The sequence below is a fragment of the Cupressus sempervirens genome, chromosome 10 (genome assembly GCF_028749045.1).
Source record: "Cupressus sempervirens isolate cs-2001-9-10 chromosome 10, ASM2874904v1, whole genome shotgun sequence".
Lineage (NCBI taxonomy): Eukaryota > Viridiplantae > Streptophyta > Pinopsida > Cupressales > Cupressaceae > Cupressus > Cupressus sempervirens.
In genome coordinates, this window is record NC_143127.1 from 699,762,679 (window position 1) to 699,776,937 (window position 14,259).

The 14,259-nt window shown below is 32.7% G+C and overlaps 1 protein-coding gene across 1 annotated transcript; it reads left to right on the forward strand.

The window, feature by feature from the left end:
- Positions 1-10,547: 10,547 nt before the first annotated feature.
- LOC149535753 (NAC transcription factor 32-like) lies at positions 10,548-14,035 on the forward strand. Its single transcript, XM_089804481.1, has 3 exons — positions 10,548-10,855; positions 11,260-11,555; positions 12,689-14,035. The coding sequence occupies exons 1-3, from the start codon at positions 10,678-10,680 to the stop codon at positions 13,319-13,321; spliced, it is 1,107 nt and encodes a 368-aa protein (XP_089660607.1). The 5' UTR covers positions 10,548-10,677; the 3' UTR covers positions 13,322-14,035.
- Positions 14,036-14,259: the final 224 nt, after the last annotated feature.

A 14,259-nucleotide genomic window follows, 5' to 3' on the forward strand; every position in this document is an offset into this window, starting at 1 on the left:
TTATTCGGTGGAAAAGATAATTTGATTTGATGGCACCTCGTGATTGACGAAGGAGTTGTATAGTCAGCACATTCAGTTCCCACCATGTGGCTCGTTGAGTTAAGATCAAAAGTTGCATGTATGTGCCTGCTAATGATTGGAAGCTGCATGTAAATCTGACACGTGTAATACTTTAGGCTTTGATAGAAACTTCAACCTATAATAAACAATACAGTGGGCCTATTCACATTTGATAGCAAATGCATGAGTAAATTTTACAAACTACGGTGAAGTATTTAAAACAATCTGATATTTGACAATTCCGTGATTCTGAACAACACTGTGCAAATTATTTGTACACAATTATTCGCGCTGTCTCAGTCGTAGAATTTATGTTAAGAATTGGTCAAAGCCCTGTTAAAAATTTTGATGGTTTTTTTTGTATACCATTAGCAGCAGAAAACGTACAAATAAGACAGCTTATGATGGTGAAATACCACCTTTTAGTCGCAGTCCGTCAAAAATCTCCACACCTAACATCGACTTTAGGATTGGAAAATAAAGCCTACATAGATGGCTTTAGAACCTATCGTTCCACTCTATTGGGGAAGTCAATTTGATGGCATTATCTAACTACATTGGTGGAGAGAGAAAGGAGTTATTTCATCGATTGTGAGGTGCTTAAAGTTCGGATAATTGAACCTCTTGCTTTTAGCATAGCAAAATTCCCTACTCCGTATTATGTATCTCTTGTCTACTCTTCATTTGGTGCCCTTTCTTGCTTTGACATACCTCTATTGGTCTATTCATGTATTAACTTTTTAAACCCTTAACGATATCAGACTTTTACATTTCAAAGTCCTACTATTTGCAGATGGTGAAGAGAAAAGATACAAATAATTCCATTTTATGCATCTCTTGTCTACTTTTCATATGGTGCCCTTTATTGCTTTGACTTGCCTCTATTGGTCTACTCATGTGTTAACTTTTTTAACCCTTAACGATATCAGACTTTTACATTTCACGGCCCTACTATTTACAGATGGTGAAGAAAAAAAGATACAAATGATTCTGTTTTATGCATCTCTTGTCTACTTTTCATATGGTGCCCTTTATTGCTTTGACATGTCTCTATTGGTCTACTCATGTGTTAACTTTTTAAACCCTTAACGATATCAAACTTTTACATTTCACGGTCCTTACTATTTGCAGATGGTGAAGGGAAAAGATACAAATGATTTTGATGGACCTTCAAAAATGACAATTTTAAAATTGAAAGATTTATTAACAACAATCTAATTATTGTAGCATGTCAACATTGCTTCATTTTACATTAATTTGATCCAGAGTGAAATAGTGTAAGGGTTTTGAACCTAATTATTTTGGAGACTATAATGAAACACCTTCATCAATCATGTTCGCTCACTCGAGAAGCACTGAACTAACTACATCAGTCGATCTTTTGATTGCAGAACATAAAACCATCTACATAAAATGAAATAATATAAGCATATTCTTGCTCTTAGTGTACAGTGAGACATATTTCCCATAAATTCTATTTCTCTTTTGATTGTATCTAATGTCTCCTCTAGTACTACATATATGACACGTTTCCTTTGAAAGTCTACATTACCTCTAAGTGTATCTAATGGCTCTACAAGAGTTGTTGAAAAAATCCCTTCTCTACCACACAAATCACCAAGAAAATGTCACAAGATGAAACACCTATCTTCTGAAATTTCACATCTCCAGGTCTCCATAGATGCTCAAGAAATCACAAATAAAATATGAATAGAACAATGTGAACCAACAAGAAATCTTTTCCCATTTCTCCTTGAAGGGAAAGAAAAAGGTGTGAAGTCCCCTAATTTCTCTAATGACATAAATACAATACTTATCATGCAATAAAATCTCCCTAAGAAAGAAGCTAACTTGATATGACAAATAACCTCTTGTATGTTGCATCCACCCTCCAATACAATCTTTTATATTTTAGTGATCAAATGTTGCATGTGTGTTAGTCTTGAAAGCTCAAGCAAGTGTAAAAAGAATGATTTTGATGATGTGTGGCTATTATTATAAATAAGATTGATAAAATGTTTGATTTTACTTGACAATACATCTTCATAGTATGACAATATGTACAAATATCATCATGACTATAAAAAAAAATATCAAGAAACCATTACCAAACTAAAAATGCCCAACTCTATTGTAAAATTCAAAATTCTCTTAGTCCACATTTTCCTATTGCACTCAATGAGAACTTTGCAATGATAAATATTAAAAAATAAATCCTTATAATCCCTTCAATAGTTTCCTTCAAACATAAAACCATTTCAACAATGAGAATGAATATTAATTTTGACAAAACAATATGTGACCAAAGTCGCAAGTCTTCTAACTGCTATTTATAAACTCAAATTTATAGGCATCTAGATCCTCTACAAAGTTAATTACTAATTTACTAATTTACCCCCATTTACTAATTTACTAATTACTAATCAACTCAAATATATAAATATTAATTTTTAATTATGGAAGATCAAGCCCAATCTATGGCAAAATAAAGGAAAATATCTATGAACGATATGATGCATGAGCTTTGTCCATGATTTAGGAAAGTGATGCCAAAGATGGACTCTATGAATATTGTAGCCTTCTCCCCATGACTCCAAATCTTCTATGAAACAATCAAAATATTTCATGGAACAATAAACCTAATTGAGCACTCCTTCACCATGACTAGATTTTTTTTTTATGCACTTTCTCTCCAAACCCATGCCTTGGTATCAAAATTGTTTCTCCATGCTTATTAACTCACTACACAATCATTCAATCTTCATGATTTATAAATTATTGTATATGTAGAAACATGAATCTCCACTACTACTCTAATACAAAATGCAAATGCCAAATGAAAAAGATATAAGTTATTTTGATGAAATTCTTTATGCTTATGATGACTTCGAATAAGAAGTGGAGAAAAAACAACAAAGATAATTGTTTACAAAAGATGGCTTCAAAATGAAAATACTTACTAACTAAAAATATTTTTTTGTAATATGCTAAAAGTATTAAAAATATATATTAGATTTTGTTAGAGTCTTTATATTTAAATTTTAATTACAATCTATGATTCATCATTGTGATGATAATATATACTAAGGAAAAAATCTATTAAAGGTAGAGTTTAGTTCTAACTCATTGCTTGATAGTTTATACATGATATAAAGATTAATATAGCTAAATATTTGATATAGCACTATGTGTCTTAGTCTAGAATATATTTGAATTAGAGAAAATGATTAAGGGGTATCCATTACACCATAAGCCTAGCCTTATCTTTTTTATGGTAAATTGACATGTTGAACTCATTATAACTTGATCTTTTATGGTTTTAGCTAGAACTACTCAACTTCACCAATAAACCAAATTTATCATGTTTTGTATCACGTTGAATTAGTATTTCGTCAGAAAAAAAGTGAAAAAAAATATAAGAGTTCACTTTTAAATCATTCTCTTAAGTTTCATATCAAATCTATAACAATATTATTTATTATTCAAAGTGGGATCATCATAAGTCTTAGGTTTAGGGACAATACCTTAGATATATTCTTTCTCCCATAGCCATAAAATACATGATTCTATTATTTTTGGTTAAGGGTTAAAGAAGGTTTTTTTTACAGGGGACCCGAAACCCCAATAGTCAATACAATAATTATATTAAAAGTATATTAGTTTAAACATGGTGGGTAAAGAAAACTAGCATCCCACCAAAGACCAACACTTAACATAAACTAGGACCAGCTCTAAAACTAGACAACAAAACTAAGCTAAAAACACAAAAGGAAAAATAAACTTGAAGACTTAAGAGCCAACCCAGCATTAGGCTTGCTCAAGAGAAAACTCCTCATTGTTTTACTTAATATTTTCCATGGCCACTCTAACACCCTCTTTGATCTATTCTTAATTCTTGGCCTTCATCTTCCTTGTCAAAGATCTGGTTCTTTTCTTGCTAGAAGACTCTACCACACCCTTAGCCTCTTTTAGGTCAAGCACCATAATGTTGTCCATGTGCATTGTGGCCTTGAACTCAACATGGTGTGATTCTAGACAAGTTTATTTACAAGTATTTTAACTTCACATATAATAATATAAATCTTAATAAGATTTTCTAATTATTTTGTTATATATATCTATATATATATATCGATTATAAAATATTTTGACACCTTGACAATTATATTTTAAAAATATTTGCGGAAAATGGATTTAGCTATTTTGAGGATTGTAGATATTGAGAAAAAATAACTAATATTATTATATTTTTATAATAGATTTAAGCTTGTGGTTTTATTTTTAAATTTTAAAAGGATGAATTTGTAAATATGAAAATATTTCTACAATTGTAGACTTGTTTAAGGACATGAAAAGGGATAGACATGTACAAAAATGTGCGCATGCAAATGTTTACAATTAGACCTAGAACACATAAATGAATCTATTAGGACATGGATAGGATAAGTGGTAGGTGCATTTAGATGTATGTAAGGTGACATAGGGAAAAGTGAGCTAGAAATTGAACAAAATTACATCCTTTCTCAATATGCTAATCTATCAAGATACTGTCCATTAAATGAAAAAAATGGCTCACGAAAAATAATATGGGTATGGAAATGCAATAATTTACGTACCAACAATGATAGAGTGTAATGTCAAACTAAAACACATCCAAGGAAATGAAACAAAAAGAAACTACTCAATTTTATTTTTATTAAAAAATTAATCTATTTGCATTGTTAATAATTTTTCCCTCATTTAAAAGATGGAATTTTAAGTATCTATATTGGCCTAAAATATTTTATTATTGGGTGTAATTTTTTTTCTAAACTAGTTCATTTGGCAGAGGCTTTTCCTAACCACAAACTCATTCTTAACTACTATATTGATGATTTGACATGTGACTTGTCATTTTTACTACTTTTTGGAATTGAATATTATCTAACAATATTTATTTTCTTATCAATATATGTACATGGAGTTTTATATACATATGAATACATAGAGTCTCTAGGTGATTAGTCTACATAGGACATCAAGAAATTGTAAACAATGAATACCTTGAAATTGCATGCTTTATTGTGAGTGTGCGTCATAGTATTTTGATTATCATAGATAATTCCCTTAAGATAGTAGTACGTAAAAGCCATCATATGGATCAAAATTATTTATATAGGAGGTTGGCCTTTATGTCCAAATTGTAGATATACGCTAGTGATATTGATGATAGCAATCCCTAGTGTGACAAAATAATAATGATGTAGGAATCACACCTAGCCATTATAATTTTTTGGAAAAAGAAAAGCATCCTCATTTTATCCTATTGATGCAATAATTAATAAGATTATTGTAGGAGAAAAAATATATCCTTAAGGTACTATATGGATTTCTCACAAATTGGGTACTACTAATGATAATTACCATACTATAGAAATAGGGATTGTAATTTTACATTAATTGATTTAAACTAGGTCTATTTTTCTATTATATGGATTCATAAATTAGGCAAACTAGATTTAATTTTATGTTAGGATCATAAACAACAGGAAAGACATAATGTCTTTCCTGATGATCAAATTGGTCATCCCAATTGATAAAGAAGATAATATGATATCATGTATGACTAGAAAATGTGCACCCCATTTGAAGCTCATGAGTTAGATTATGATTCCCTAGAAAAGAACATCTATAGATATTGCATTGATATCACTAGAGGGGTTACAATATATTTGGGAGTAGATATATCAATTTATTGAGTAGAGGGCCTAGGTATATGTAGACACCATTTTTCAAGAGATGGAAGATTGAATGAGGACAACAAAACAAAAAGAATGTATAAATGATACCTTTATTTTCTCCTTTGATGGTTTATTTTGAGTGTGCATGAAACCCAACCAAACATTGTAGACAAAGCTTAACAAACTATATTAGGAGGTGAAGTGTGTAGAATTAACCTAGTGGTACAATAAATTTAGATCATTAACCATTTGTAATAAGAATTCATAGTAGTGGTTAAAGTGATTCACATGAAGAATTATGGAGACTGCCTCCACTTAAAGATAGCCCTAATATCATTTTTTTCATATAGAAATGCATTTCTACATTAGGTATACATATGAATATATTGCTTGATTTTATATCTTTATACACTCGATGTTTATATGATTCTATGTGCCTGACTATTGATGCTAATGTATATTTCCCATTAAAGGCACATGCTACAATTTGTGATTTTCTTACTTCTTTGGCTAATAGCTATGTATTCATGTAGGTGAACTACATCATGCATAATACCTCACATTCTATCAATTATAATCATTGAAACATATTAATGGTATGAAGCCTCAAAAGGATGAACCAACCACTGACCTAAAAGGAGTCTCAAACTCAATATCACATGTAATAAAGGAAAATGAAATCTCATTATGGTTATATATATTATCATTGTGAGGTTCTTTCATCCTTTTTAATCACTCTTCTAACCATTGAATCATGCACATAACTTGATGGGCTATTTTATAACATTTATTCTATTTTCACTTCTTTGAGAAAATCATCTATATAACAATGTTAACTCTTTTTAACTAATGTAGATTTACATTTGATATTTTTTTATAGTATTATACTTGTACATATGTGATTTAGGGGTGAATGGTAGTGGTGTAGAATATGTATTACGTTTAGTATCATTTTCAAACAAAACTTTCTCATTTGCATTCTTATATACCTTGGATTCTTTCTCACATATAGAGGGAATCGTATATAAATATGGACTCCATAAGCCTTACAATCTACATGACACTAAAACCACAAGGTTTAAAATTTGATGAACTCCAATACTCACCCTATGAACTGTTGGAAAGACTTGACAAAGATTCATTTTGCGTAATAAGATTATTATACTTACTAGACTAGCCATAATTTTTATATGATTTGAGATTGTGAGGCGAAAAAATACAATAAAGTTTTATAGTATATTTTAAAGTTTGAAAGTTAATAATGTGTATAATCTAATAATGAGATTTTTAAAAATGAATTCCAACTTGCATAGTAAACTAATTTGTTTTCTTCTAGATATTCACTTATGAACACTCGCATATGAAAACAAAAATATCCTCAAAAAAAATTGGAAATATTTAACAATAGAGAAAATAGAATGATAAGAATATATTAAAACATAATGATACAATTATATCTTACAATAATTTAGTATTAAATACAATATATTAATATAACAGTTTTAAATTGTAATAATGACCAAATATGATATCTTTTGACATGCTTTATCTATAATCTTCTAAAAGTAAATATATTAATATTTTTCTTATATTTTTAAAATTTAATATATAATACTTTTTTATGATTTGACTCTCTTGTTTTAAACATTATCTATAATACATTTTAAAATTTTAAAATAAACAAAAATGCATTCTTATATTCTAAAACATGACCACCTAATTAATAAGATGCTAAAGCTAACATTACAATATATTCTCATCTTAGATTTTAAAATATATTTTCTGAACTACCCTGATTGCCCTTGAACTTAATTTTTGACTTCATAAAATATAACTTAAAAATTAGGGGGAAAAAGGAAACTGAGAAAATGACTGAAGGGCCAATATATGAATTTGACCTCCGTAATGGTATATATGGCCAAGAGAAATCATTATTATTGAGATAATAGAGATTTTACGGGAAAATGATGTATCAAGCGCACAACGTAACGGATGACGTTATGTAACTTCCAAACAACGTTTTACAAAACGGGTATCTCATTGGGTGCTTAGCTGTGTATTAGTTTAGCCACAAAGGACAGCTTTCCTCCTTGTCTTCATGTGGATTCATAACGATATGAAACCGTACGAGGCGAATCCATTCTCCTTATCTAAGGATAAAGCAAAAGTTTAATATTATTTTCTTCATTGTCTTTTTATCTCGCTTGAATTATCAAGTTAGACAAGGACACGTATACCCAATCATGAAACAATGACTGGGTTTAGATAATATCTTTAGATTTTGGGATTAAATCATGTATTAGTTTTATCATCATTTCTGATTTTATAAAGGAATTTTATAATTAGGATCATTAATATTTTGGATCACACTTTTTAATTCATCTACATAATATTTGAGAGTTAAAAATTATCAAGGTTTTGGACCACATACTTCAATCGATCATCAATTTACTAGAGATATAAGAAACGTCAACACTTTGAATTGCACTCTGTAGTCCATTGTTAGGATACTACAAATCGAAGGAACAACAATATTTTGTATCACAACTCCATCATTTATGATAATTACATTATAGAGCTCAAAATCATGATATCTGATATTTAAGAAACATCAACATTTTGCTTCACATTCTGTAACCTATCATCACGATACTAAAAAGATAAGAATCATGATACTAAAGAGATAAGAATCATGATACTAGTGATCTAAAAAATATCAATATTTGATATCATACTACACAGTTTATCATTATGTACTAAATAGCTAATAATCATCAACAATTTCTTATCAAACTCTATAATATATCATCGGGAGACTAGAGATCAAAGGATCGTCAACATTTTAGCACACTCTATAATCCATTATCAACGTACTAAAGAGTTAAGCAACATCAATATTTCAAACCACACACTGTAATCCATCATCAAAATACTAAAGACCTAAGAAACATCAACATTTTGGATCACATTCCACAGTCCATCATGAAGATACTAGAGATTTAAGAAACATCAATGTTTTTTTATCACACTCTATAATCCATCATAAGGGAACTAGAGATCTATGAAATATCAACGTCTTGGATCAAGCTTGGTAATCTATCATGGTGATAATAGAAATCCTAGAATCACCAATGTTTTCAATCACGTGCTTTGTAATCTATTATTAGGATACAAGATTTCTAAGAAACATAAAAGTTGTGTGCCACACTTTGTAATTTGTCCTCATCATACTAGAGATCTAAGAGACATCAACATTTTAGACCACACTTGAGAAATCTAGCATGAGGATAGTTATGATCTAAGAAACACCAAGATTTTCATATCACACTTTGTAATTAGTCATAAAGATACTTGTAAATTAAGGAACATCAAGATTTCAAAACAAACTCAACAATTCATCATCACTATATTGGAGAGCTAAGAAACATCACCATTTTAGTTCACACTTCATAGTCCATCGTTAGTGTTTCTGAATATATTTAATTTATTTACACTTTGTCTTTTCAAGCCTCATTAGTCATCCATGATTATATTATGGCACTTGTCTAGAGATCAAAGAAACATCACGTTCCTTGTAATACATCATTAGGATATTATAGAACTATAGAGAACTAAGAAACATCAATGTGTCAAATCCCGTTGAGAAATCCATCATGCAACTAGTGAAGAGCTACGAAAAGCTAACTTTTTAGAACACCTCATCGAGATTATAGAGAACTAAGAAACGTCAAGATTTCAGATCACAATCGATAATCCATTATCACTATACTAAAGAGCTAACGTTGATGTTTTAGATCATGTTCTATAGTCCATCATCATGATAGACACGAGCATAGAAATATCAACACTTCAAATCACACTTTGTAATCCATCAGCACGACACTAACACCAACGAGCTAGGAACACAAAATGCATGAGAGGAAGATCACCACATCGAGATGATAGAGAACTAAGAAACATCAAGATTTTAGATCACACTTGACAATCCATTATCACTATACTAAAGAGTTAAGAAACATCAACACTTCATATCACACTTTGCAATCCATCATCACAACAGAAACGCTAACGAGCTAGAAACACGAAATCTGCGAGAGGAAGCTCGCATATAATTATTAGAAAAATATTTAAAAAAATATAAACCATGGAATGGAGGGAAATGTTCGTGGGATTTGGTAGGAAGGAATTCACGTGTGCATATGGATATAGGATTTGACAAGAAAAAGAGTTAATTGGTGCACCGGAAAAGGGTGAATTAAAAAAAGGTTGATTCCCAAAGTCTTGCACAGTTTAATGAGATGGCCATGGGCATGACACGCAGCGTGTGGCCCAATTTCTTCAACTCCTTTTGTCGTCTTCCTCTGCCCGTCGCCATCCCTCGCCTGCCTCACCACCACGCTTACACGCAATTCTTGCTTATTATATTCATCAATATCCGCTTCACAGAAAACCAACCAATAACTGTTTTTCAATTAACACCCCGATGATGCGGCAGATAACTCACAATTTGACTTTACAGGGAAATTGCTCATGTTTAATTCGGAGTTCCCACCGTTTATCACTTCTTCCCCTCCCCCGACTCGCTTTCATTCCAACTCACGCGGATACGTGCTAGATATTCTGCTGGTGGGGGAAAGCTACCTCATTGGCTGCATCCATTTCACTAGCCGCCAATATTTGTTCTTCAACATCCCCCTCTTTTTTCTCATTATTTTATTCCCCTCCCTCAACCATAAAAGGCCCTCCTACTACCCTCTACAACATTTCAAACACCTCTCCTCTCCTTCAAACCCATTGCCCTCTTCTCCCCCTCCCCCTCCCCCTCTCTCTCTCATGTGAGCTTCTCTTTTTAGTAGCCATTACTTCATTTTAGTACCCCATTGCAATTCCCTCCCTTATGGAATCAGGGGCTGTTGAAATGAACCCCCATGAGCTTCCTCCTGGCTTTAGATTCCACCCCACAGATGAAGAGCTCATTCTTCACTACTTGAAGAAAAAGGCTGCCTCAACTCCAATTCCAGTCCCCATTATTGCAGAGATTGATCTTTACAAATTCGACCCTTGGGAACTTCCAGGTACCTTGCGCCCTCTGTCAATCTAGATATCTACAACGTAGACTTTTTCGTGACTTTTCTTCTATATATATCAATCTAGATATCTACAACATGAACTTTTTCATGTCCTTCCTTCTATATATTGATTTAGATGCTTACAATATGAGCTTTGTTGTGTCAAGATTAAGCTAATATGATTTATATCTTCTTTCATTCCTTTCATTGATTTAGATGCTTACAATATGAACTTTGTTGTGTTAAGATTAAGCTATATGAGTTATATGGTCTTGTTAATTTACGCCCCTCTCTATTATTAATCTAGATGCCTACAACATGAATTCGAGCCGCTTTTGCGATCTTAGCTCTAGATGCCTACAACATGAACTTTGCCATATGATTTATGTGGGTTTTTGTGGGTGTATCAGGAAAGGCAGCTTTCGGGGAGCGGGAATGGTATTTTTTCAGCCCGCGTGACCGGAAGTACCCGAACGGAGCTCGGCCAAACCGGGCGGCGGCGTCTGGTTACTGGAAGGCGACCGGGACTGACAAACCGATTGTTATGGCCGGCAGCGGACACGCTGTTGGTGTGAAGAAGGCTCTGGTTTTTTACCGGGGAAAACCGCCCAAGGGGGTCAAAACTAGCTGGATTATGCACGAGTACCGGCTGGCAGATGTCGGTGGGAGGTCCAGCAGTTACAGCATCAGGAAAGGATCTATGCGAGTAAGCACACCTCTTCCTACTTCTATACTTTATTATTATTATTATTGTTATTACTTCTTTTAAGTTTCTTTTCTTAACTGCCTTTTGTTTTATCTCCTATCGGAATATATCAATTCTCAGCCTGCTGTACAAACGCCAAAGAAGACAATTCTATACCGTTCTAGAATATGTAATGTGTGGAGCCCTTCGTGTTCCTGTCTTGTGTGCATAAAAGTGAGGTTTTTTTTGTCTAGTTTGAATTATCCCAGTGGAAAATAATACTATATGAACTTGTTACAAAATGGGTGCCGCAAAATTCAAAGTGGAAACTATTCCAAAATGTTGTGTCTAATGTGGTGCATTGTTTGTCATGGCAGCTGTTTTATTGAGTAAATTGTGTTTGAACATTGACCTAGGGATTTGGGTGAAACAGTGGTTGTATTTGTTGAGTTTTAATACGAACATCATTTCGCCTCTGTGGGTTCAGAATGTGGGTGGTTTGAAATTGCATACACAACATCAGCAAATGGTATTAGTCGAAATCTAATCAAGCTAATGCTAGTACGTGTATATTCCCACACACCCAATGACATGAATTGTACGAAGATTAACTTCTAAAGTTTGAATTTGTCAGCATTTCAATTTTACGGGTTTAATTGTTGCTTTCAATCCTCTGCACTTTGTTTCTTCACCTGTCTCATCAGTAAGAGGTTAGGAGTGAACGGATAAACTGTATGGAGTGGGCGAAAAAACTGCATGTAGAGAATGAAGAAACTACATCTTTTGGCTGTTAATCTTTTGTATTGTATTCTTATTTAGCTTGGTTAAATAAGGAAAATAAAAATTATATCTATTGCACTTCAGTAATATTTCATATAAGAAGCATGTAATTATGCTACAAACAAACAAGGAGGACATATCTCTAGTGGAATTTAAACTTGTAACATCTCTCAAGAATATATGTTCTCTACCACTAGACCAACTCAGATTGTATGAAAATGATTAAATTGCATCAAAGTTAAGATATTGGAGCCAAATTTCTTTTTGTTAAGAGCAATTTTTCAATTTTAGGTGTTGTAGTCATGGTTTCTTCAATTTGTATTAGCGTGCATTTCAGTTTCTTGTTTTGACAGTGTGTCTTTTCAATTTAACAGTTGGATGACTGGGTTTTGTGCCGGATCTACAAGAAGAAAAACAGCCAAATACCCAATTCAAAGTTCTCAACAAGATCTGAAGAGGAGGAGTCTGGAGTGGAGGACATGATGGCCACTTTGCCTGACATTGAGAATGACCAGAAGCCCATCCTGCCAAAGATTGGATCTTTCTCAGGTCTACTTGACGCAGACTACAATCCTTTCTTATCATGTGCTTTCACAGATCAGGAGCCCTCAGAAGGAAGTGGACTGGTGGCTTCTGTTCACGACTTTGATCAATCCAACAAGAACAACAGTCAGAAACAATACCACGGCTTAACACCAACAATTTTGCCATCAATTGACAGCAGATCCGTTCTCGAGTCCATAAAGAGGACTCTCTCCTTAGGTTGCATGGATGACACAACAGTATTTCAACCATCCAAGCGACCCAAAAACAACAACAACAGCAACAACAACAACAGCAGCAGCAACAACAGCGGCGGCAACATCAGTAACTATAATATGCCAGCCTTTCTAAACACCCAACAGCCAGGCCAAATCTATTATCAATACCCACAAAAGCTCACATTCAATCCCTGGGATGATCTTCAGCAAATGTATAATAGATCATCCTTTGAAAATAGACCTTAAATGCATGTATCAATAATACTATACATATATAGGATATATAAGTCCTCACTGTGTGGTTGTGGAGTTCTACTCATATATTTTACCAATACATTCAGTACTAGTCCAGACAATAAAGCAGTTTACTACAACATAAAAATACCCAATATATATAGACATGTCTATAGACCTCTTTTCTATCAAGCTTCATCAAGGAAGTCTGTACAACTAACACACATGGTTTATAAGCTTTTTTCCTGGAATTGGAATCAGTGTTTGATGAAGAATGCATCTGCATCAGCCATGTAGTTTTAGCATCAAGAGACAGGAATTTCCAGCCCTGCAACAAAAACAGAGCAAGATAAAAGAAACTAATGTTTTGTAAATCTCGGAAACATTCATATATTCAGGATCAATCTCACCTCTGTTCAATCCATGGATCAGATGAAATCATCCAAAGAGCAATTACAAAGAGAGAGAAATTGAACCATCTGACTGTGCTGTATTCTTTTCTTTATCAAGGCAGAGGTTACTAAAAGTCGAGAAAACTAGGTACAAGAGATGGGGATGCATTCAAATTGTACATTAGAATTGGCTAAATTCAACTCTGGTGCAAATCAACTTGTTCATGCTTCAGGAGGGAAAATCCGGCTTCCCAATGAGAGAAGTGATCAATCATGTTGTTAAATTTATTATTGGTATGATTGATATATTAAAATCTTCTTCATTTGCAGGCAAGTCTACAGTACAACGATAAGTTGTGAGTCTCTTATTTGAAAGATCTTGAGATCGAATCCACTCAAGCTTAATAATACCCAAAAAAAAATCTTATTTTAATGTATAATCATTTATTTTTCCCCAAATGGAATGCTTGAGAATATTTCAAAACGCTCTTTTGTCTTATCGTGCTTTGACTGTGAAAAGTAACATAGTTTTATTTATTTATTTGGCCAAAGAGTGTC